This window comes from Lycorma delicatula, chromosome 5 (genome assembly GCF_047948215.1).
Source record: "Lycorma delicatula isolate Av1 chromosome 5, ASM4794821v1, whole genome shotgun sequence".
Classification (NCBI taxonomy): Eukaryota; Metazoa; Arthropoda; class Insecta; order Hemiptera; family Fulgoridae; genus Lycorma; species Lycorma delicatula.
Genome location: NC_134459.1, coordinates 621,887 through 647,869, shown reverse-complemented (window position 1 = coordinate 647,869; position 25,983 = coordinate 621,887). Strand labels below are relative to the sequence as shown.

At 29.3% G+C, this 25,983-nt stretch overlaps 1 protein-coding gene across 1 annotated transcript in view; it reads left to right on the top strand.

Annotated features, from left to right (window-relative positions):
• LOC142324659 (E3 ubiquitin-protein ligase HERC2-like) overlaps positions 1-25,983 on the top strand; it is a 95,294-nt gene that overhangs the window by 55,039 nt on the left and 14,272 nt on the right. Inside the window, 9 exon segments of the mRNA XM_075365530.1 lie at positions 1,269-1,514; positions 6,789-6,979; positions 7,069-7,266; positions 10,593-10,748; positions 14,425-14,649; positions 14,750-14,911; positions 16,087-16,317; positions 18,997-19,239; positions 21,417-21,572. Coding sequence (XP_075221645.1) covers positions 1,269-1,514; positions 6,789-6,979; positions 7,069-7,266; positions 10,593-10,748; positions 14,425-14,649; positions 14,750-14,911; positions 16,087-16,317; positions 18,997-19,239; positions 21,417-21,572 — 1,808 coding nt within the window.

Genomic DNA, 25,983 nt, shown 5'->3' with positions numbered 1-25,983 from the left:
AAAAAATTAAATATCTACTAAATAGTTAATTGGCAATATAAAATAATAATAATAATAAAAATAAAAAAAACGATATGGATTACTTATCATCAGTACTCAAGATGCTGTGGAAACTCTTAATTTCCAACATATTGATGTCTATGGTCTAAAATAAGAGCTATTCTCTTGTGTTCATCAAAAGTTCTATGATACTTTTTTACTTAAAATACTGTTAACATAGCTGGAGAAGAAGATTGACGTTTTGATAATTCTGCTTCTATGGTTTAGGAGTTATCAGACTGATCGCTGAACATTTATTAAGTCGGGTAATGTAATTAGTAACCCTTGTTGCTTACAGTATACCTTAGAGAATAGTAATGGTGCAGTTAGTAATTTACATCATATTTATTCATATTTTATTCTTTTGAATTTAGATTTAAAACATTATAATGTGTATTTTGATGGTGATATGTAATATTTGTTAGGATAGAGGTTTGTGAAAGAGTGAAACTTGATTGAAATTGTTTGCAGCAAATAAAAATTAGATTTGACATAGATCTGTTAATTCTCAATATATATAAACTTGTTTTATTAATTTTACCAATTATGTATTTGACCCGCCGTAAATTGAATAAAAAATCTTTTTCTTTGATTGTAATAATTAATGCAGTAGAAATCAGAGAAAATAGAATTGAATTCACAGATTACTTAGGAGTAACAGTTGATCAGCACTTAAGGTGGGATGTGTATATAAATAAAATTATTCCATGCTTGAGTGTTTTTTAACTTCAGGGACTATTCTATCAATTCCACTGACAAAAAAGTTTATTTTTCTTTCATCCATACTATTTTACAATGTAGAATTGTTGCTTAGGAAAGTGGTTATCAAATGTTTTATACAGTTCTTAAGCTACAGAAAATAGGATAATTAAATTAATTTTCAGTAAAAGTTTGTTTTATTTCATAATAAAATTGTATGAAAATCACTGCTGGAATGTGGAAGAACAGTTTGAAGGGTAAGCTACTTTGGTGTGAAACTTTATAAGGAACAAGTGAAAAATTGAAATTTACCTTTCTACTCAGTAATGTTAGAACCTGTTTTCTTTGTATTTGATACAATGAAAGTGATATATCTGTCAGTAATGAAATTTTTATATTGGTATCATTGAAAAACTATTTGGATTATGACTTTTGCAGTAATTCTAATTTGGTATTATCTAACTGTTAATAGTGGTATACTTGTATTACTGTAAATTCAATTATATTAGTGTTTATTTTAATTGTTGCAGGCGTTAGTAGTAATGGTAGAGCAGTAACAGTTGATTTTCCACAACAGTGTAATTGGACTGGGCTGGTGTCTGAGATGGAGATTGTACCATCTTGTCACCTTGAAGTCAATTGTAATGGTTGTCAGATGTTCTCTTTAGTTGGTCCTCGATTTAAATGCAAAGCATGCACTAATTTCAATTATTGTGAAAATTGTTTTTATACGCAGAAAAATCATAGACATGGTTTTAATCGTATTACAGAACCAGGTTAGAAATATTGCAATTTTGCTTCTTATTAGTTAATTACATCTTTGAGAGTTGTAATTTTTATGTTTTTTATTTCACTATTGGAGAAACATTGACTATAAAAATAATCTAATAAAAGTAAACTACTGTTTTTACATATTACTTTTCATTTGCTTGTAAGCTAGTTTATTATAAATTTCTATGAGATATAAGTATCAAGCTTGAGGTATTCTATTAAACCACCAAAGATTATTTGTCTCATTCCATTAATATTTTGCTCCTTTCATAGAATACTTTCTACCAGATGTGTCTAAAATATATGTTTTAAGAGATATGACTCATTAATATTAACTTCAGATTAAACCGTACTTCTACTTTATTGTAAATTTTATCTGCAGAATATTCTTACATCCTTCAGAGAATTAATTCATAGCAGTTCTTGAAAGAACTAAAAATAGTTTTGTATGTAGGTCCTATACATTGTTTAGTAAAAGTAATGAACAAAGTGGTGTGAAATTCTTTAAAGGCTAAGGTGAAAGTCTATATTTTAATATTTATTAACTACATCTTTTAAAAATTAATTATAGTTATGGAGCTTGAAAATCACACAAAAACACTATGTTTTCTGAGGTTACATTTTGGGGTTTAAAAGTTGTAATAAAATACTGATTCAGGGTGAAATGGTAAGCTGCGTTCCTTACAACCTGATAGTTTTAAAAATTTCAGAGAGTAGCATCTTGGAATTGAAAAAGATGAATCAAGATAAAATGTTTTAGACAAGTACTCTTTTAATGCATCAGCTGACAATGATTACTGAATTTTAAAAAAAAATCTGATGTGGACCATGATGAAAGTAACAAAGTGTAGCATTGCGCACAGTATTCAGCGCGCATGCGTATACGCTCGTCCCAAAATCTCATTTTCTACCGGGTTATTTGAACATATAAGTAAGGGATTTTAGGACAAAAATTTTTAGTTGTACAAAAATTTTAAATACATGATAATGTATTCTATTAATGAGCTAACAATCGAATATTTATTAAATATAATAACAATTTTTTTTTAATAATCCTTAATAAAAATAAATATTTTATACAAGTCTATTGATTCTTAAGAGTATTGAAATTGATTGTTAATTAAGATAAAATTCAAAATAATGAATGAAAACCTAAACAAACAAACAGGGGACAAATCTTATGAAGTGCAACTTCAAAATTTTATATCTGATATTATTTATTTTGGTCAATCTTCGGAATTGATAATTTTTTAGTTTAATTAAAAATATTATCACAAATCAATTTTTGAAAGAAATTGCTTTTAATAATCTAATTTACACGGGAAAATGAGATATTAGTTATTTTTTTACGGATACCAAAATGAATATTACTTTTAATACTGAAATAAAAATAAAATAAAAAGTTGTTGTTTAGTGAAAAATAATTTTATATTCAATAAACATATTTTTCTAATGAGTCAAATGAAATGCAAGGGATTTTCTAGGTAAACCATTTTAAACCGCGTGCAATAAAGAGAACAATTGTTCTGCATTCAGGTTTGATATCTTAATCCGTTTCGTTTTACAACTCTGACTCATTTTTTTACCTGGACAAAGCAGAAAAGAATTTCTCTCTGCAGACACAATTCTGTTTTAGCTTTTACACGGATAGTTTGTCTCTGAATTTTCTCGATTTTATAACTACTTGCTTTTAAACAGTGTTTTTTTTATACAAATTTTTTTCTGATACAAATGTAAATATGCCATCGTGTTATTTCCCCAATTGTTTGAGCAGAACTGATTCGCCAACGAAAAAGAAAGTGAAATATTTTCCGTTCCCGGAGAATGAAGCATTACAAAGTGTGTGGCTACAAAAATGCGGAAAATCACGTGATAATATAAAAATTGAACATGGTAGGTTCAAAAGTGTGTTTTTATCTGAATTTAAATTTTGATGAAATAAATATGATTAAATTTCGAATTCAAATGCCTGTATGGGAAAAATGAAAAGAATATATTACTGGCTAATCGATCAATGGAATGAAATTTTCTCTGAACATATTGACTTCATCTTCAATTATTATTAAATTTTAAGTTCTAAAATTAATTAATCTAAAAAAATTATATGATTTATACAAATTAAATGTTTGCATAGATGAATTGTCCCCTCCCCCCTTGATAATTCTGCCTTTAATCACATTGATGTCTTGCTTCTGTTTGTGCGCCAACCGCATAAACGAATTTAAACATCATGGCGGGAAAACGATTTTGGGACGAGCCACTGCCACCTTGTTACTTTCATCATGATGTGGACAACATATGACTTCCTTGTATGCTTATTAAATTACTATATTTACACAATTTTTTTTAAAATGAAATGTACATATAATCTTATTTCATTAAAAAATTCTGATATTTTTCTTTTTTTTTTTGTTGAATTATTAATAATCATAATTTTTTTTTACAATGAGAGGTTAATAATTATTAATAACAATATATTTAAATTAAAAAAAAGGAGATGAAGTTGATTCGAACTGATGTGTCTTTCCCTAAGATCCAAATATTTCATTAATTAAAACTTTATTTGGCTATAACTCTGGAACCAATGAAAATAAGTACCACTTATGATATATTGTTGAAAAGCTGTCAGTGAGGGCTTATTACTGGAGTTAAGAAAAAGTCCAAAATACAGGTTTTTTTTGGATTATCTTAATTTTTTTGGAAGGTACAAAATTAGATGTTACAACAGTCCTAAATCCAAAATTTTGACATCCTATGGCTAATTGTTTTTGAGTTATGTGAGATACATACACATGTACATACATACATGCAGACATCACGCCGAAACTAAATATGTATTCAGGGATAGTCAAAATGGATATTTCTGTTGAAATCTGGAAACTGAAATTTTTCACAATCACAATACTTCCTTTACTTCTTTCTTACAAGGAAGTAAAAAAGGCTGAGTGCATTTTACTGCAGCCTTTTGGAATTTTTTAGCAATTAATAACCACAGCAGTTGATGAAATTTAAAAAAAACTTACTAAATAATATCTACTAATCTTCATGGTGGAGTGATAGTGTCTGTGTCTTTTATCCAGGGATCCCAGCCAGGCATGGAAGTTTTCATGTGCTACATTATTACATTTCTGTATTACCACATATACAAGTTTCTCTGAAGTTCTAATGGTAAAAAAATTCATCAAGCCAAAAAAAATATAGACTTTAATATAGTAATGATATGAATGTTTCAATCAAATGACAATACAAGGTGAACAAGGAAAAATAGTGTGAAAGCTACTTAATATCTCTCTGAATTACAGTAATGAATCACAAATAAAATGAAAGTGTAACTCTTACAGTTTTCCCCTAAAGTGTTCAATGTGAGCACTTTTGTCATGTGCACACATCCAACTGACAGGAGAGTTCATCCCATAATTTAACCAGTATGCCAGCAGTAATGGAAGCAATAGCTGCTTCAAAATCCTATGCCTTAAATACATTAGATCAATAAGTAACAAAGTGACATACCTTTATAAAACTCCCAAAAGAAAAGATCATGTGGAGTGGGATTGGGTAACCTTGAAGGTCATCACAAACAAGCTCTGTTATCAGGTCCAGCATGGACCTGATAACAGAGTTGAATCAGTCAGCATGACTGATTCAACAGTTAAGGAAAACACCATTCAACCAATCTTGTGCAAAGTTATGCTGGTGAGGAGGTGCATCATCTTGTTTTGAAATAAAATTCTCTGGTTTATCTTGCAGTGTAGGAAAGTTTAGAATTGTTTGCTGCATATCAGAATAAGCAACCCCTGTTATGCCTGCTTTAGTGATAAAGAATGGTCCATAAACATGCCATCGGGATATCACATAGAAAACATTTAATTTTGGGGAGTCCCTTTTGCATCATAAGAGTTCATGGGGATTTTCTAACCCCCCCCCCACAAGAAGTGGACATTATGTGTGTTAACTTTTGTACTAAAATAGAATGTTGACTCTTCACTAAACAATATAATTAATAAAGTTGTCATCTTCATGCTGGAACATTTCAATTGCAAAGTGGGCACACACAGTGTAGTCAGTAGATTTTAAAAACTGTAACAGCTGTCATCAGTATGGATACATAAGTAAGTGTTTCATTCAAATATTCCACCCTGTCATTACTGGTATTGCTAGTTTATGGCAGGCTTCGTAACAGATTTTTCAGGACTATGCAGGAAAGTCTCTCTGACTTGTTCAACATTTTCTTGAAATACATTTGGTCATCCCATACTTTACCGTTTTTACAGACATCTTTTCGTTTCAAACTGATTATGCCGTAAAAAAATGTTATACTCCTTGCAGGATCACATTAGAACTTCTACAGAACTCACGTTGTGAACTATAACTGCAGATTCACATTTAACAAACTGCAAAACACAGAAGGCTTCCTGTCAGAAGTCACCATTTATGCTAGTAGCACTGTTAAGTGGAAAGATAGTGAATCAATCTAGAGCCATGGGTACAACGAAAACAGTCCTTTTTGCTCTTTGATTCTAATCTTAAATCAACTTTGTACACTTTAATCAAGATATATTATAATAGATTTATATGCTGGTATTCTTTTTGTACATTTTGTATAAAGAAAGAGTTATACTAAATGGTTTTTGAAATAAATTAGAAATCAATACAGACTTTTTCTAAAAAAATTAACTTAATATTGAAAACTAGATGGGCTTTTTTGTTATTAAACAGTCATCAGTAGATACTGAGAAAATAATGTATAAAAAAATAAATAAATATTCACTGCTACAGTTTGTTTCTTATAAATTCTATTAGAGTCACTTGTTGGTAGTCTTTCATAGTTAATTACTATGTTTATTTAATTAACATTTATGCTATTTCATTATTACTTATTAATGATGATTGTTGATATAATCATGTAATTTTATATAGATTTTTTTTAACATTTCTGAGTGTTTTCATGTTTTCCAGTTTAAAATAATGATTGCTCAAACTCAGATGTTTACTTTCTGTTAGCCGCTATGCTTATCAGCATGAATTTTACATTTATAATGTATGAATGATTATCTGCTCAGTATTGGGATCTTTTTCATAACATTTGTTAAACAAGAGAGAAAACATACTTATTAAAATATTATATCTAAAGTACATAATCTGGATCATTTTGTTTTTAAAATGTTAAATACAATTTTAAGTAGATGGTTAATTAAAGTTACATTCGATATAAAATTATTTTTAAAAAAACCATTTTTGTTCAAAAAGCATTCTTCTTCTTCTTCTTCTTCTTCTTACAGGTAGTGCTGCAGTGTTTGCTGGGCGGCCTGGTAGATATATTAGACATGAATTAGTTGTTTCTGAACCTGATATTGATGATTGGTTCCGGTGTGTTAAAACTCTTAGTACCTCATCACGTGGAAATTGGGCTCTATTCTTAATGGATCCGTATTCAGAAAATTATTGGCAGAGTTGTGGTCAGCAAGGAAAGGTATTTATGATTTTTATTTACTAGATGTTTATTCTCATCTAACATTTGTTCAGTTACTTATTACACTTATTTTTTATTTATTTTTTCAGCACTGGGTAAGACTTGAAATGCTACCAGAAATTTTAATTCAGTCACTGAAGATGCGTGTTGATTCGGTTGACAGTAGTTATATGCCATCACTTGTTGTTGTTAAAGGTGGCTCATCATTTACATCTATGCATGCATTAGCCACTGTACATATTCATGCTGCTGATACTATTGTTACTCTTTTATCAGATGTTCGAGAGGTAAATATACAGTTGTTTTATTTTTAATGACTATTCTCTAAATTGTACTTATGTATGTGTTTTAATTTAAATTATGTAATTTTTAAAGTTATCAGGTAATATGAAGTGTGTTTAGAAAATAACCAGTTTTATTTATAGGGTAAAGATAAAGGTTTTTGAAAATTTTAGTGACATGAGATTAATACAATTGTGTGAAACAAAATGAAACTTGTCATACAGTATTTCTCAATAATTTGCATAGATAGTAAATAAATGTGAAATCTTGAATATTTATTTATTTATTCAAGATTTTGACTGTTGAGTCATGACATGGTTGACAAAGTATCTCAATGTTAATGTTAATTATATTTTTAATAGCTGATGATGAATCTAAAAGATTTGAAAAGGCCTTATTAGATTGAAGGTAAGATCAATCTTGGTTTATATGTGTGTCTGTGGTTTATAAATACTAATTATAATTAAACACACAGGACATGTTTAAAAAAAAAAAAATATATATATATATATATACATATATATAAAAACTGAAAAATTGTAGATGTAACAAATTGTGACAAAGTTTGTGCTTTGATGTCATAAGAACAAAAAGAACATTGTGTTACAGTGTTGGGACTATTAAGTTATGCTAGTGATAACATAAAATTTCTAAAGAAGATTATAAAAGGTGATAAAATATAGATTTATGGTTATGTCAAAACTAAAGTTCATTTTTGCCAAACAAAAAAAGCATAGCAAATGTGATTAAATATCAAGATCATGTTGGGAATTTTTTTTATAGTAAAACTTTTACGAGTGTGTCATTCACTACAATTTTTTCTTTAAATACAAACTACTGATCGTTATTATGTTGAGTTTTAAAAAGACTGGAAAAGTGTTGGGAGGAAGAGACTTGAACTTGGACAGAAGAAAACTTTTTGTTTAACCAAGTCATTGCACCCACATAATCAGCATTGTTGATCGATCCATAAACTGTACAAAAATGGGATGACTATTCTTTTCTGTTCTCTATTATCTTCTGACCTGGCCCCTTAGAACTCCTTTTTTTTAACTAAGCTCAAATCAACATCTAGAGATTTGACATCAAATGGCACTGAAACATTTGGTAATTGACAATTTGCACTGAAGGTAATCCAAACAGTTTTTATGACAGGTTCCTATAGTGAAAATGCTATTTGGAAAAATTATCTATTAAAGAGGAGACTACCTCCAGGATATTACATAAAAAGCAAACAGTTAGATAAGAAAAGTTCAGTTACTTTTTGAAGTGACCTCATACATTTTGTTTAATTATATCTGTTTCTTTTAACAAATTAAAAAGGTTTGTTAACAAAAACCGACCCAAAAACATTACCTACTTGCCAATATTTTTTTTAAAATGAAAATTACAGTACTAGAGAGTAAATACTAGTGTTGAAAAGACAGTTTCTTCCATCATGAAATACTCAGTGCTTCATATTTTTAATTTAGTATAGGTATTGAATTTATTCTCCCCCTCTTAATACCCTAATATATATCATCATCATTTTTCAGATTATGTTATAAAGAAATACAAAAAAGTTATTCTCAAGCACTGCATTTCTTCAGATTATGTCATATTGATGATGTCTTGATATATTAAAGCTTGGATTAACTACTTTTTTATTACCTCACTAATCATAAACATGTTTAGTCTTATAAAATCATAATTTATCGCTTTTATTTTTGTTAGATTCATAGAAATTGTTATACTTATCAACAAATTTTAATATTTGTTTGCTTGGTTATAACTCAACTCCTCTATTGAATGGAGGCAATGTATATAATCCATTATTTCCCACTGGAAGGGGTACATTAAATTTGTTCTTTACTTTCTACTCCCCACGTTCATTATGACTGTGAGTTATCTAAAGCATCTTAATACAAATAACCCTAATTAGAGTTACCTTTCCTAAGAGTAATGATATTTTTAATGGCCAGCTCCTGTATTGGTTAGAGAAATGTAGTGACTTATAGGATTAAAAATACCTGCATTTTGATTGGCATGCTGATATTTAACAAGAAATTTAGGTCAGTGAAGAAGACAGTAAAAGATGATTTCACTTTTCACACTTTCCATAGTAACGCTGGTATTGAACTTATTCTTGGGAATGACTACACCATTTTGGGAAATAATTGGTATCTCAGATTGCTTGCAGCAATTAGTTGTTAAAGCATCTAATGTAATTATGGTATACATAGTTACAACTGCTAACGCTAAGTTACAATTAATGTTAATTTTTTTTGAGTAATTTAATTTTCAATTTACTATTTATTTAACTAACTTAGATTTCTTATTCTTCATTTACCAATTTGTTATTTAATTTTGTTATTTACCATTTAGATATTCTACCCTGGAAATCATACATTCTACAAAAATATTAGATTACCTATAATTCCTTTTGTATTTAAATTCTATTAAATAAATCACCTAGTACAGAATATTGAGATAAGACATATCTTTATAAAGATATGTTTAGTGTATGAAAAATGTAAAACCTATCTTAGTTCAAAGTTGAATTTTTTTTTGGAGTAAAGATAAATATGCGCTTTTCCATGCAGATTGCTGCTTCAAAAGCTCAGAGGAAGAGCATCATCATGGACTAAAACTTCATATTATAAGATAAATGACAAGAAGAACCTGCCTGAAATTCTAAAAATAATTGTAAATAAATAGACTGAAATCTGAAGTATTGTAAAGTAATCTTTTATGATTAGTTTAAATTGAAATATTATTTCTTAATTCTGGCTATTGTTTTAATATAGTTTATAAATCCTGAACCAAAAAGTGAGTTTTATTTTATACATATATGAATGGTTGCTGAAATGTAATGCACAGTTCCTCATAACTCACAAATGCAAAGAGATCGTCAGATGAAACAAATACAAAATAAAAGTAAATTTTATTTTCTGCACAAACTTAAATTTTTTTCCACATTTTCATCATACACATTTCTTCCAATGGTAAACCAATTTTCTCATTCCATCAACGAAGAATGTTGGTGGTCTTTCCTTAATGGTACAACCTCACTGCATCTTTCCGTTCATCATTCTTAATATCCCCTTAGAATCTAGGGTGTCAAATCTGGTGAATGTGGAGGATTTGGAATATTTCAACTTCACAAGAGTCTCGGCATTTGCAGTGTGGCTGAGCGGTTAGCATGTTGCAGAAGTATTAAGTCCATGGATTTAGTGTTAGTAAATAAAGTGTTATAAATAAATGTTATAAATAAAGTGTAAATAATAGTGTTAGTAGATAAAGTTTTACTTAGAATGGTAAAGTTAATAATCAATTTTTCTTTTTTCTGTAGTATTATCCTTGCATTGAGATAGCAATTAAACAGTGTCGCAATGGAGGAATTGATTGTAAAGTTCATGAACTTTATATTACTGGAAGAAGGAAAAATGCGATAAGTGATTTACCTGCATCTGTACCATTCCTTGCATCAGATTGTACTGATATTCAGGTAATTATTCTGTACATTGTTAACAAAAAAAATTTTTTTTAAAAATTGCTTATATTGATAATTAAAAAGTAAGTAATTTATCACTAAATATTAAAATTTTGATATGTTGTTTACTCTAATAAAATAAACTTAATTTATTTTCTGTACACCATATACAAGTACATACATATCTGGATCACATTCCAGGTCTGGTATTCACCATTCCATCTTGTATTACCCTCCCATCATTTCTGTTCTTCCATCTGCTGTAGTTATGTCCTCTTATGTCTACACTATTTAATTCCCACTGTCCACTTTGCTCTCTAGACCTTTCATTTATCTCTAGTTCTTCCATTACCTTTGATAATCTCTCTCCATTCATTCTCTTGATATGTCCTAAACCGATGTGTGAGATGTGATTGGAAAGTTTTAATACAGGTGGTGCCACTGTTCTGTAGGAGGGGATAGATTTGCCTGCAGGTGTGGAAGGCGAAGCTTGTTTTGTACTCTGCATCCTTTAAAAAATCACTACCATATCTTTGTTCACTACATAGTGGCATCCTGGTGAGTGAAGACATGTTTTCAGTTCTCGATGGATTATTGATTTCACAAAATATGTGATAAAATGGAACAACAAGTTTTTGAAATTTGGTTTGAAAACCTAGAAATCAGCTTTAGAGACTTAAGAACACTTAAAAACAGTTTTTAGGGATAAATGTCTGAGTCAGTCAAATGATTTATCTGGTTCAAAGTTGGCCACGAATCAGTCGAAGATGACCCTGTTCAGCTGGCCTTCCACTTCAAAAACCACCGAAAACATTGTGAAAGTTTGTGATTTAGTGTGCTCTGAATGCAGGCTTTCAATTACGGAAATGGCAGCTAAACTGAATTTAAGTTTCTATGCAGTTATTCAATTTTAACTGAAGATGTGAACATGCATTGTGTTTCCACAAAATTCATTCTGAAATTGTTATCAAACCAGCAGTACCAACACTGGCTGTTCGAAGAACTGATTAATCAGTTAGAAACTGACCCAGATTTGTTAAATAGGGTAATTGCAGGCGAAAAATCTTGGGTTTATAAACCAGAAAGAAACCTCAATCATTGCAGTGAAAGGATTCAAGTTCCCCACGACCAAAAAAAGCAACAAATTCGGTCAAATGTGAAAGCAACGTTGGTAGTTTACTTTGATTCTGTTGGTATCATATATCACAAATTTGCCCTTAGGGGGCTGACATTAAACAAGGAATACTATAAAAGTGTCCTTCAGCATTTGCGTGAAAGTGTGTGGGGAAAAAAGGCTTGCACTCTGGCAAGACAAGAATTGGGTCCTCTACCATGACAATGCATTGACTCATTGTGCATTCTTGCTCGTGGAATTTTTGGTCAAATTCCAAATTACTATGCTTCTGCAACCCTAGTATATTCCTGATTTAGCCCCTGTCAACTTCTACATGTTTTTAAATTGAAATTTTCACTGAAATGGAACCAGTTTGACTCAATTGAAGACATCCAGGCAAATATGGACTGGTTATTAACACCCTTAAGAAAGAAAATCTCTAGGAATGCTTCCAAAAGTGGAAACACCATTGGAATTGATGTGATCAGTCAGAAGGGAACTACTTTCAGAAAAATTTATTATAATAGCTTTAAGTACTGCTATTTTTAAATATTAAGACAGCCCAGCAGTCTTAAAACTTTGCAATCACTCCTTAATATTTCATTCTCTCCCTTAATAGTGTATTTCTTTAGACAATCTCTAATATCTGCATTCCTTTTTCTTTTCTACTTTTTTTATTATAACAAATTTCATTTTTCCTTCCAATATTCTTTCCAGTTTCTTTCTCTCTTCATGATTTGAATCCATGTATTATTATAGAAGGATTCCCTTTAATGAATGTATAAGGTGCATCATATAAGTGAAATGAAAAAAAGTAAATTATGTTTTTTTAACAATATTGATTTTGTTTTGGATTAAAGGGTGTTTTGATTTTCTTTCTTTCTGTCCGTAGGGTAACTGCATCTGTTGTTAAGGAAATTTAGTAATCTAGGAGAACAATTTAATTGATTTTGCTTTGATTATTTATGATTTATCTTCATATTCTTTTAATAATTTTTCAGTTGCTTTTGAAATATTTTATCATGGATCTTATTATGAAATCATCAGTTTGTAAGGACTACAGAATAGTACCATTTACACCACCTAAGAGATTCTAAAATACCTTAGGGGATATCAATATCCAACTAATCAAGATATTAAAATAATATCTCCTTTTTATCTATTAAAAAAAAAGGTTTTTACATACAGGTAACATTCATATACTGAAATTCCCTTAAAATTTTCAATGTATGGAAATTTTCTTGGAATCAAGAATTTCCTCCTATGATAATAATATTTAGGAAAATACACTTGATTACTAGAGAAGAATTCATTTGCTTCACATTTTTGTATAATAAAGCAGCTGTACAGACAATTGCATGCTTGCATTTTTTTCCACAATTATGTGAAGTTGATGTATTCTTTCCTATGATGATCCTGCCCATTTTGATAGAAATGCTTCTTCCTTCAAAAGTAATCCAACATATCACACACAAAGATAAAGGAATTTTAATTAAAAAAATAAAATTTTAGTACTTAATGAATGATTGTGTGATTTTTTTGTACTATATTTATGTTACCTAATATTTAATATAAATATTTATATTAGGTAGTTAAAATTTTATTATCTATAAATGCCAAATAATAGCTGATAAGAAACTCTGGGCAAGACAATCAGATTCAGTTCCTGTATGAGTTAACCATTTCCTTTTCATACCTTCACTTTATCTGTCATCTCTTCTTCCTTGGATAGATACTATGAAAACTGTCAATCATTGTTTTGGCACCATATTGAACCTTGTTGCTGTCAGGACACCATTTCTTTTCTATTGAAACTTAGTGTGAGATGGCAATACCTCCTTTGGACTGTCTGGGAACTCTCTTTGCTGCTGTTTTAGGAGAGCATTCTACAACTTAAGACTGTGTAATCTAGTTGTTAGATATGTGGTGTTTAATCATGATTACAAAGAGAGTAATTGGAGTTTTCCTGGATTCTCGGTAAACTCTCTAACAAACCTCTTTAGGGAGATTAAAAAAGCCAGTTAAAAAAGTTAATGCAATTCTAGCTAGAGAGGGCTTTGCCTTAGACTGCTATTTAGAAGGAAAATTGTTAATTTCATGGATTCACTTAGTCATACTTTCAACTGATTTTATTATGTATTATTTCTTAAAGAATCTTATTGCTTGCTGACTTTCTTACAAAGAATGTTATTCAATATGGGTAGATCCACATAAGCAGTAGACTTTTTTTAATAACCACAAATTTTCTATGGGATTAAGATCCCTGGCTTTGTGGTTGCCAATCTAAAATACTGAATTCCTAATCATTGAGCCAATTTATGACTGATTTTTCTGTTTGCTTTAGGTCCTAATGGCATATTATTAACTGTGTGTAATAATTTAAATTTTTAAATATCTAAACGTACAATTTGATTCATAATCCCACACCCAATTAGTATGTTTTATTTATGTAGAGGGAAGTTTATGAATTAATCAACAAGCATGTTATAAAAAAAAAATTAGTTATTTTATGAAATAATATTAGTATAAAAATTAACATGTATGTTTTTTTAATTGTGTTTTTCTTGCTTTATTTAGGAGTCACAAAGCTATGTAACTCGATCTGATGGAACAACTAGTAGTACAAATTCTTCTAGAAGTTCGGTGGTACTTGTTTGGGGATTGAATGATAAAGATCAACTTGGTGGACTGAAGGGTTCAAAAGTTAAATATCCAGTGTACTCTGAAGTAGTTTCTTCCCTTAAACCAGTGTATATTGCTGGTGGATCTAAATCACTGTTTATTGTTTCACATGATGGCAAGGTAAACTTATTTTTATTATAATATAATTTTTAAAATTATTTTTTGTTACATTTATATATAAAGAGTAATATTTATTGAATGCCTGTGTGTTTGTTTTTAGTTGTTTGCTTGTGGTGATAGCACAAATGGTCGCCTTGGACTTGGACATAGTAATAACGTTTCTGTGCCACGACAGTTGACATCATTGAGCCAGTATGTTGTCAAAAAAGTTGCTGTTCATTCTGGTGGTAAACATGCAATGGCTCTTACTCTAGATGGGAAAGTATGTAACTTCATTTATATTTATTAATAACCTTTCAGTGTATTAGTGCTTCACAAGTTACTGTACCTGACCCATATAACTTATTTTACATAAAATTGGTCATTTATACTTATCCTCTTTAAAATTAGTTTTCTTTTTTAACTCCAATTAATATAACTTAATGGAAAATTAAAAACATTGTAACAAAATTATATTTTGTGTTTTTGTGTGTGAAGGATTGAAATCATATGTACTATTGTATCATCAAAATGTCCAGCAGCTGAAAACTATCCAGTTTTCAGTTCCATAAGCTTGTTTATGTTTAGAATATCACAAACTAATCCCACATCATTATTATGTATAGATCAGAATCATTATTATTTTCGGATAAAAGCTGAACGTAGACTAAATGTTCTATTTGTATAAGTGCTGAGTTACATGAAATAAATATCACCAAATGATCTAACAACTGTTCTATATGGTAATTGCTAAGCTTAAACAATCAAATAAATATATCTAAAAAGAAAATTGTCAAGTAAAGCTATAATATATAAATAAATATATTCTTACTGCAAATATAATTTGAATCCCAAGCAATATCATATCTTAACAATACACATAGTTAATCAGAAATGAATAAATTTTATAAAATATATGAAAAAACAGTATATGGTCAAAAACACTATAAAGCCAAATATAATTAAGAAAATAAGTCAGACATAAAAGAATACTTTAACAATTTTGTAAAATTGATCAATAAGTACAATAAAATGCTATTTTCAGAGTACATACTCCTAGAAAACTGGATTTTTTTTTTAAAAAATCAGTTGCATTGAATTTTACAAAATTGAAAATATTTAATAATTTATAAATATATTTGAAATATTCTATATTACTTTTAATTAGACAAATTGCAGTATATGATGGCAAGTCATAAAATGTAAAAAGGTACATAAAAACATAATGGGAGTAAGCTGGGAATGTACACAATTCACTGTGATGTACATTAAAGGTTAAGTTTGTGGAATAATTAATTGTTTTTTTATGTAAAAAGAAAATAAGATGTTGAAATTAGTTTTTAGATTTGCTGAACACTCAATGAAATGATGTGCGTTCCGATTGTTGCCACTCATTTATGAACTGTTCCATATTATTACTATTATTATTGACTTTAATTTTTATTATGGTAATTTCAGGTATTTTCATGGGGTGAAGGAGATGAAGGAAAATTAGGGCATGGAAATAGACAAACTTTAGAAAAGCCACGTTTGATAGAAGCATTAAAATCAAAAAGAATACGAGAAATTGCTTGTGGAAGTAGCCATAGTACTGCTATCACATCTAGTGGAGAATTATATACATGGGGCCTTGGTGAATACGGTAGACTTGGTCATGGTGATATGCTTACTCAACTTAAACCAAAACTGGTGTGTAGATATTTTTCACTTAATTAACTCTTGTACTAAAACAGAATATTAAAATTTGCCAACTTACTTAAACAGATATTTCTTTTATTATATGAAAATTAAGTGACGAAAGGTTTTGTTTAAAAAATAACTAACTTATTTTGTACTCATTTTAATCACTTCATTTTTCCTTATGTATTTCATTGGTACAATGAGGTCATTATTCTCGGAGTATGATAATGACTAAAATTGTGAGATAGATTGTACTGCTTACTCTTCCGATCTTTTTTTTTTAGTAATAGATTCATCATATAGTTTAAACTTATGCAGGTAAAGTATACACTGTTTGTATGTTATGAAAAATTCTTAATATTTTAAACTGTGAAGCTTATGAATGAAAAGTTGAAGGTGCTCTCATCTGTTGTATATATACAACTAGATATATATATATATATACTTACGTTTGTTAATGCTAGGAGAAGCAGAAAATAACATTCAAATCATTTTGAAAATCCCAGTGGAAGTATAATATATTATGGAAATTTTAATTGAACACATTTTTTGATATTGTTCCTGCACAATCAGTTCTTTTATAAAAATATTAAATTAAAAAAATGTATAAGTCAAAAATAATAAAATAAAAGTATATTATTTAAAAGCAGATGGCTCAGCAAAACTAGAATTTTAAAAATTTCACCTGTTTTTTCCTTCCAGACTTTTATTATTCTGATTAAAATAATTTGAAAATATTTATTTTTTAAGAGCTGATTACAATGGTACCTCAAAAATATGTTCAATGTAAAAAAAATGTATCATTTGGATAAGAATATCCTCAAATTTTTATTGCTAAGGTTAATATATTAACTTCGATAACAATTGACTGTTGTCAATAATTTTTTTTTGTTATTAAGATAATTATTATCACAGTAAATAATATTCATTACTTATCATCAGAAATTTTTTTAAAATAAACTGTTGATCAATTTGTCGAACTGGAGGTTACAGATAAACTATTCATAAAGTTTGTCCAAAAGAAATCAAACTTTTTATAATTTATTTTGTTATATAACTTAATTAGGTATATTCCCTTTGAAGTAGTGTCTGTCACTGTCAGAATGCCTCTCTCTGTATTTTTCCTGTTGTTAGAATACACTCTTAATATATGTTTTGTGAAATAGTCTACAGGCCCAGTAATGATGTATTTTTTAATCTCTTCTATCATCTGGAATGTTCTCCTTTGAGGTGTATTTCATCTTTGGAAACAGAAGTCTGCAGGTTTCAAATCAAATAGATGGACAAACAGGTTTTCACTGTCTATCTGATTTGAGGAGCAAGAGTTGTGTTATGCTTTGCCAAAAACTTCTACATAGAATCCGTTTACAGAGCATTATTGTGATGCGGCATCCATGTTTTGTTTGCCCATACTTCAAGTCTTCTCTTTCTCACAAACACAATATTATTTCCAGATAAATTTTTTTAATGATGTTATCACCACAAGAGATGTATTCCTAATTAATGGCATCAATCAAATAAAACAATGCTATCAACACTTTTGAGTTTAATCTGAATTGTTAATGTCAGTCATGACACTAAAATATTCTTTCTAATAAGGTTCTTGCAACATTTTCACACTTTTTGGAAATATCTTTCTTGTTTTGGTACAAGGTTTCTCAAAAAAATATTCAGCAAACACAAAACACAACCTTGACTTATAATTTAATAACTGAATAGTTAGTTCCAGTTTTAGTATGAGCTTTGTTCAACTTTAAAACATTCTGTTTATTAATTAAATATTACTGAATGTTTAGTGAATTTTACACTTATGATTTAGTTAGTTTTTATCACCTGATATATGTGACATGTAATATTTGGTGAATGACATAATTATTAAATTTAAAGATTAATACAGCTGAAATTATAGAATGGTTATTAGTGGTGCTAATAAGGTAATAATTTGTAAAATATAATTAATGAATGTGACCATGTATTATGTTGTGCATTGCCGGACTTTTGTAGTAGTTTGTTTACATTTAATATAATTAGAAAGAGTCTTGTTTTTTAGAGATGTACACAAACATCCTAACAAAAACAATATGAAGCTACCTAATAACAGATATAGTTCTGCAACACAAAAAACAACTGTAGTCTAGCATTTCAACAAATTTTGACTCATGAATAAGTAAATAATAAACAAGAAACCACTTGTAGTGGAAATCTAAGTGATAACTTTCTTCATTTTCATGATTTCAACTATAAGTATTCTTTGCACATCCAGCAACAGTAATTAAGGTGTTGCTTTGATATTTTATTATTATTATTATAAAGTCCATTTGGGCATAAAAATGTATTAAAGCAAACTATCTGCCTTAGAGATAATGAAAAAATGGAATCATGAAAAAATATCTAGTTTGATGGCATTAACTGTAATTGGTTTTTTACTATTATTGTCTGTAGATCATTAGAAGTTAAATCAACTTATCTGAAGTTTTGTTAAATTTGAAACTGTTATTTATTTTCATATATTGCCTTATGAGAGGCTGTTGTGCAAATTACTCTTTGGAAAGTGGTCTTGATCAGTTTCAGCCTCGCGCAAGAGACAGTATGATTAGTTAATGATGCAAATCATTTACATGGCAAATAGGTGTTTAAATTAAATATCTTTACTATACTTAGACTTTTTATTGTTTATCTTTATTACAGGTGAAAGCTTTGCTTGGCCATCATATAATTAACGTAGCATGTGGAAGTTGAGATGCCCAAACATTAGCCCTATCTAATGAAGGAATGGTGTTTTCTTGGGGTGATGGTGACTTTCGTAAATTAGGAAGAGGTGGAAGTGAGGGTTGTGATTTACCTCAGAATGTTGAACGTTTAAATGGTTTTGGTGTTTGTCACATTGAATGCGGTGCTCAGTTCTCACTTGCTCTAACGAAGAGTGGTCAGGTCAGTATTAGTCAGTTTAGGTTAGTATTAAGAGAATAGGGTAAATGGTGATGCATTCCATCCACAATATAAAAATATCAGATTTGTAGTTCTCCAAAACAACCAGGAAAGAGGTTCCCTTCAAAAGGTCTCACCTTTCCTGATAAATATAGTTTTTACAGGTTCAAGTAGTTCACTGAAAAACATCAGGAAATTAAGAGATTGATACTGCTCAAGACTTAATGAAGCATCTTAATGATGTGATGATGTGTGACAATGTGAAGTTGTGGCTATTTTCCTAATGGAAGATGCAATATCCATACAGATTTCACTGTCAAGACAGATTCCTACAATAGTAGTGAAGATATTGGTACCATTTAAAATGAATATCTGCAGCTTGTACCTTCCCCCAAATTCTGATGTCAGTGAGGATGAAATGTCCAGTCTGTTATCACAGATTTTAATGCCCATTATTGGGATTGGATACAAATATTTTTTTGGCTAATATGACAGGAACGGTAGCATGATTCAACAACTAGCCATTTTACAAACCAGTACAAATGCAAATGAAAATACCCCTTAAGTACTTAAGATAGTAAATGTGCAAAGAATTACGCCTCTGATAGTGCAGATGAATTTACCCCTCATAACATCTGCCCAAAGACGAGGCAACCTGTATTTTAAATAGCATGAATCCTGATGCTGTAGTTTATACAGATGGCTGTAAACATGATAATTCTGTTTGTTGTACTTTTGAGGTTGGCAACAGAACATACATGTTTGACCTTCCCAGCATCGCTATTGTTTTCATCATGGAGCTATATGGAGGCCTTAAATATAATTAGTCCATCATATCGACACATATTTGTCTATTCAGATTCCACGAGTGCCTTGCAGGTGATTACTGACATGTACTCCAGTCTGTGAAATACAGTGTGTTGTTTTTGTAATGACTCGGCATAATACAAGTGTGAGCTTCTGCTGGATCCCCAGCAATATTGGAATTTGATTGTGCTGCAAAAGAGGCTTGTTTGTAGTTTCCTTTTACTGATCTTGTTGTTTCTGAAGATCTTGTCTGTTTTCTGAAGAGGATGTTTTGTGATGAGTGGCAAAGTGAATGGAATGCTACCATCAAGATAAGCTTGTCTAATTAAGGACACTGTATCACTATGGGGCTCTTCATCCAGGAGTAACCGACGAGAGGAAGTTATTATTTGCCATCTGCAAATAGGGCACACTAGATACATTCATGGACATCTCATGACTTGGACCTATGCACCTGTTTGTATTTGCTGTGACTGCCAACTGATATTGACACTGCATACTTGTGGACTCAGTTATGCGGTATAACTATGTTATCAAATGGCATCCTATTTCTTAAGACCATGCATCTATATTCAATTATTTGATTATAACTTCAGTATATTTCTCTATTTATTTAGTTTGGTGTGTTACAGATGGAAATTTTGTTATTTTATGTTAGATTTAAATTTTTTTTTCACATTTAGCATGTGGCATTAGGCATTTTACACCTGTTTTTTTTTTAAGTTAATTCTTTATTATTAATTTTTAATTGTTTACTATAATAATAGTGTTCCCAGGTGCTGATAACATTACTTAATTTTGCCCCTAGTTCAATAGAAAGGCCCCTTATATGCTTCTGTTGCCATCTTTAATAAATTACTGAACCATTTTAAAAACTTATCCCTGCAATTATTTATTTAAAACACAATTAAAAGGTTTTCTTTTACTAAATCAATATTACTCTTGTCTGAATTTTGAAATAATATTAATTAAAAAAATAACCTGTCTTTTTTGTATCCTGTTCAATATGTACATAAATATGTGCTCAAAATAGTTTTCAATAATGCCTTCTGAATTGTGATTATTTGTAATTTTTTATATTTAGTATATTCATACATTTATTATTTACCTTAATATTATTTCATGTGTTTATATTTTAAATAATTTTTATAGGCTTTAATCACATCTATTTTTTATTTAATAATTAATTTTGTATTTTGTGATGCTGCATAGTCAAAGTTTTACCATGGTTTCCCTTGATCCATCCTTGCAAATGCTTGGGCAGTTCCTTTTTTCAAAATAAGTAACATATCTACCTATTTCTGATATAATGTATTATTATATGCTGATTATGTATTTTTATATTCTATAATGTTTTTATTTATTTATTTTAGGTGTGGTCATGGGGTAAAGGTGATTATTATAGGCTGGGACATGGGACTGATCAACATGTTAGGAAACCTACATTGGTTGAGGGGTTTCGTGGTGAAAAAGTGATCAATGTTGCTGTAGGTGCTTTACATTGTCTTGCTGTTACTGATACTGGGATGGTGAGTTACATTCATATAATTATTTTTTTATTTTGTCATAAACTGCCATAATCTATTCTGATTATTTGATATGCTTTTGTTCAAACTTAAAATATTACACACTTATATCACGTAAAATAACTCTTAAGATTGTTTGATACGTAGACACCAAGCCCATGTAAATGAATATAAATTAATCTCATTGACATATACATAAAACAAATACAGATAAAAAAACCAAATAAAATATTTAAAAAACCGTTAACGTACTATATTAACATAAATAAATACTAAGAGAAAATAGCTCAAAAATTTTAAAAACTTGATACAATGTAGCTTATAGAAGAAAAAATAAAACAAACCAATTATATACAAGGATAGAGTGAAATGATCCAGATCTGGATAAGAAAACAACATTTTTCTGGGTACATTTTGATTTATTTTTCAACATAGTCACCATTAAGGTGTATACACATAGCCCAGTATTCCACAAAAATGCTTACACCAGTTAAGTATGTTGATTTGCCCACCTTAAAATAACCATCTACGGTGGCAATAACTTGATTATTGGTTGAAAATTTCTTACCTTCAAGCCATTTTTTTTAGGTTAGGAAACAAGTGATAGTCACTAGGAGCCAGAGATAAGTTTGGAGGGTGTTGGAGCAATTCAAACTATAATTTATTGATTTTTGCCATTGCAATGACTGAAGTGTGAGTGGAAGTTAAAGTATATTTCAACTTCCTGTTATGCATTTGCTTCATAATATTTTCATAATATTAATTAGACCTATTACATTTGCCCAAACCAAATAACTCAATTCTGTACATTGAATTATCAACCATATCACGGATTTTACAGCATTCAAAATGCTCACACCAAACCTTTCATAATTCCACTTGAATTGACTACCTCTTCACTTGATGTAAGGATACAAACAGCACCGGAAAATAATTGGTGGTCAGTACAATTGTTAGAAAATCCAGTATAAGAATTTTAATTGCCACCAATAAAAAATTAAGGATAAATAATATTTACTTTCATTAATATTGATAAAAACTACATATTCTTGCCTGTTCACCTTACCTTTTTATTCTCTGCTGCTTCGACCTCATTTTTTAATTGGGTTTATAACCAATTAGGTACTAAATGGCAACAAATCTACATCAGCCTTATTTATGGCCCTTAGATGATAAATTATTATTAAATCATCTATCTATTAGTTTTAACTTTTCTAAACCTGAGATCAAAGTAAAACAGCCAGAGCTTCAGGTTTTCTTCATAAATTCTACCATTTTTTGATCAAACTAATATCAAGCAACATACTTATTGAAGCTGTTTTATCTCATACAATAGCCTTAAATTATAAAGGGGTATAAACTCAGAAATAAATATAGGTTTATCTTCTACTATAAATTTAAAATCAGTTGTTAAAATTTGACCCTCAGTTTTTTTTTCTAAATATTAAAAAACTTAACTATTAATGATTGACATCAAGTTAATTTACTCTTATTGTATAATATTATTAATTATATTTTGAATGTTACTAAAGAGTACAAACCCTTAAGTATTTTCTTTATTTTACTTCAAACATTAGCCTGTTTGAATATAGGTGATTAATAAATGCATAAATTTTAATATCAAAACTTGTAGAGAATTTAATTCTGAGAAAATTTATGTAATGAAGTCTATTAAACAAAACAAAATCAACTTTTATTATTAAAAACGAAACTTAACTGAAAACGTTATGAATTTGTAAAATTTAAAAACAACTACTTTTAGTATAATAAATTTAGAAGTTTGAAAATTTTAAATATTTTTCATTTACTTTTTAAAAAAATTATATTCACTACGGTTTACTCTATATTAATTTACAATAAGTGTTTGATAATTCCATCGTTGATATCGATGCACTTTGATATCAAAAATTTGTTTTCTGTCACCAACCTAATGATATAATCACATTCCATGATGAGGGCAGCAACAATGAGAATGAGAGCGATCAGTTCATCACGTGTATCTACTTTTTGCTTATATACCTCGCATTTAATCATCTCCATAAACAGTAATCTAAGGAAGTAAAGTTTGGTGATAAAGGTAGCCAATTTACTGGTCCTCTATGTCTACCCATTTACCAGTAAATTTTTAATCTAAGAATTGTCCAACTTCATTCATGAAATATGTAAATGCTCCATCAAGTTGGTAGTACATTTTGATTCGTTTCACCAATGAAAAATTTCCAAGCACTGTAAGAAATTCATTGCTTAAAAATTTCAGATAATTTCTTCTTGTGACATGTTCTAGTATGAAAGGGCCTATTAATTGGATGGTTGGCAATCATGCCACACCAAATGTTTACTGAAAATCATTGCTAGAAATTTGATTCCGCATATGGGTTTTCTTTGTACCACCGATGTGAATTCTGTTTGTTGTTTATGCTATTACAGGTAAAAGTAGCTTCGCCCAAATAAGTATGAACAGACTTAAGTGGTAGTTATTGTTAAACTACCACTGCAGTTTTGTCAGTGGTCACTATGGTTTTGGCATGGTCACCAGCTGTCACTCAATGGTCTTGGCATGGTCACCAAGCTGGAGGTGTGGAACTTCCTGGACATGATAAAGATGCAGTCCATCAGAAAGTAATGTCCTCCGTACTGTAATTGTGGAATGTTGAGTCATTCAGAAATTCTTTGTGTGCTTCATTGTAGGACTAAGCTGTTGTTCCACCTGAAGAATGTTTTCCCTTTCATTACGATGTACCATTTGATATTCAGATGAAACATGAGAGCTGGAAAGTATACCATTCTCCTGAAGATTATTAAAACTTCTAAAAATTCTTTACAGTTTGGAATTACTCATCCAAGATACCTTGTCTGTATTCTTCCTCCACAACTGGAGCACTTCCATTGCAAAAGCTATACATCATTATCATATCAGCATATTCTACATAAGTGAAGAGACAGCATTTTTCGAAACAAAGAATACAAAACAGAATTTCACTTTTTGAAATTCAGATTCAGTTGGAAAAGTTTAGGTACTGTTTAAAGTACAACAAACCAAAAAACATTACATAACTTGATTTTCAAAAAATAATTAAGCACAGTCAAAATTATTTAAAAAAAAAAAACTATACCGTCTAACATTCATTAATAACTCATAATCACAAATTTATGACAACAGTGAGTAGCATTCAAATTAATTTTGAAGCATAGTTAGTGTTGCCAATGTGTTCAAAAGTTTAAATGTATTAAACTAAAAACAGTTGATTTTAATTTTTACAAACTTATAACATTTTTGTTAAGTTTTGTTTTTATTAGTTGATTTTTTTTTCATTGACTTAAATATTACATCAATTTTCATAGAATTACATTTTCTTCAATTTTTTTTTAAAGTCTACACATTTAATAGTTATTCATTTGTTATTGTACTTCAAACCTAAAAAAAGGTTTTTCATTAAAAAAGTTTTCCATTTTACATTCGATATCGTGAAAATTATGGGATTTATAGTTCTGGAAACTGTTTTATTCAATTTTTCAGTTCAAAAGCATAAGAAACCATAAAATTTAACCCGTATATAGTGTGATAAAAATTTCATCATGACCTCATCTCACCGGGGATCTGAAAGTCCTGAATCTTCCTATATATGTATATATATATATATATTCTATATATATCCTATATGTATATATATATATACACACACACACACACACACACACACATTATATTTTATTTACTTATGTGTAAGCTTATAAAATTATCTAATGCAATGTACAAAACCCAATTATTGATCACCTGTTAATATTACAATCTAATAAAATAAACAATTTTGAAATAATTTAATTAATTGTAAAAACTGTGAACTGTGCTATAAAACTGGTTTGTTGTTTAATTTTTCATTTGTTTTTTTTAGAGAAGTTATTTTGTTGATATAATGCTTATTATTGCAATATTGAAAAGATTTTTTTTATTTTTATCTGTTCTGTTCTAAGTAAATCTGATTTCTTAAACTTTTATTTGCTTTTAGTTAAGTTTACTTAAACAATTTTCTAAGATTCTCTACAAATATTGTTATTTAATTTTCTTTGCTTACTGGCAATTTAACAGAAAAAAATTGAATCCAAAAAAGTGTTTTTGGGGCTTTACAGCAATTTCAGAGGTTAATGGAGATGCAGTTCTGGGAACCAATTTTTTTTCCATTCAAAACAAATATATTATCACCATTTTATCTGATAATTTGTGTCCCAAGAATTTCATAACAATCTCATTTTATCATTATGAAAAAAAAACAGGATGAAAATTTTCTGTAGTTTTAACTTTAAACAGCATTGTTCCATACAAGTGTATGTCAACTTTCTTCCTTGCTTTTACATTGAGAACATATCATGAAATTAATAACATATTTGTGAGATACTGTGTACAGATGAGGTATAT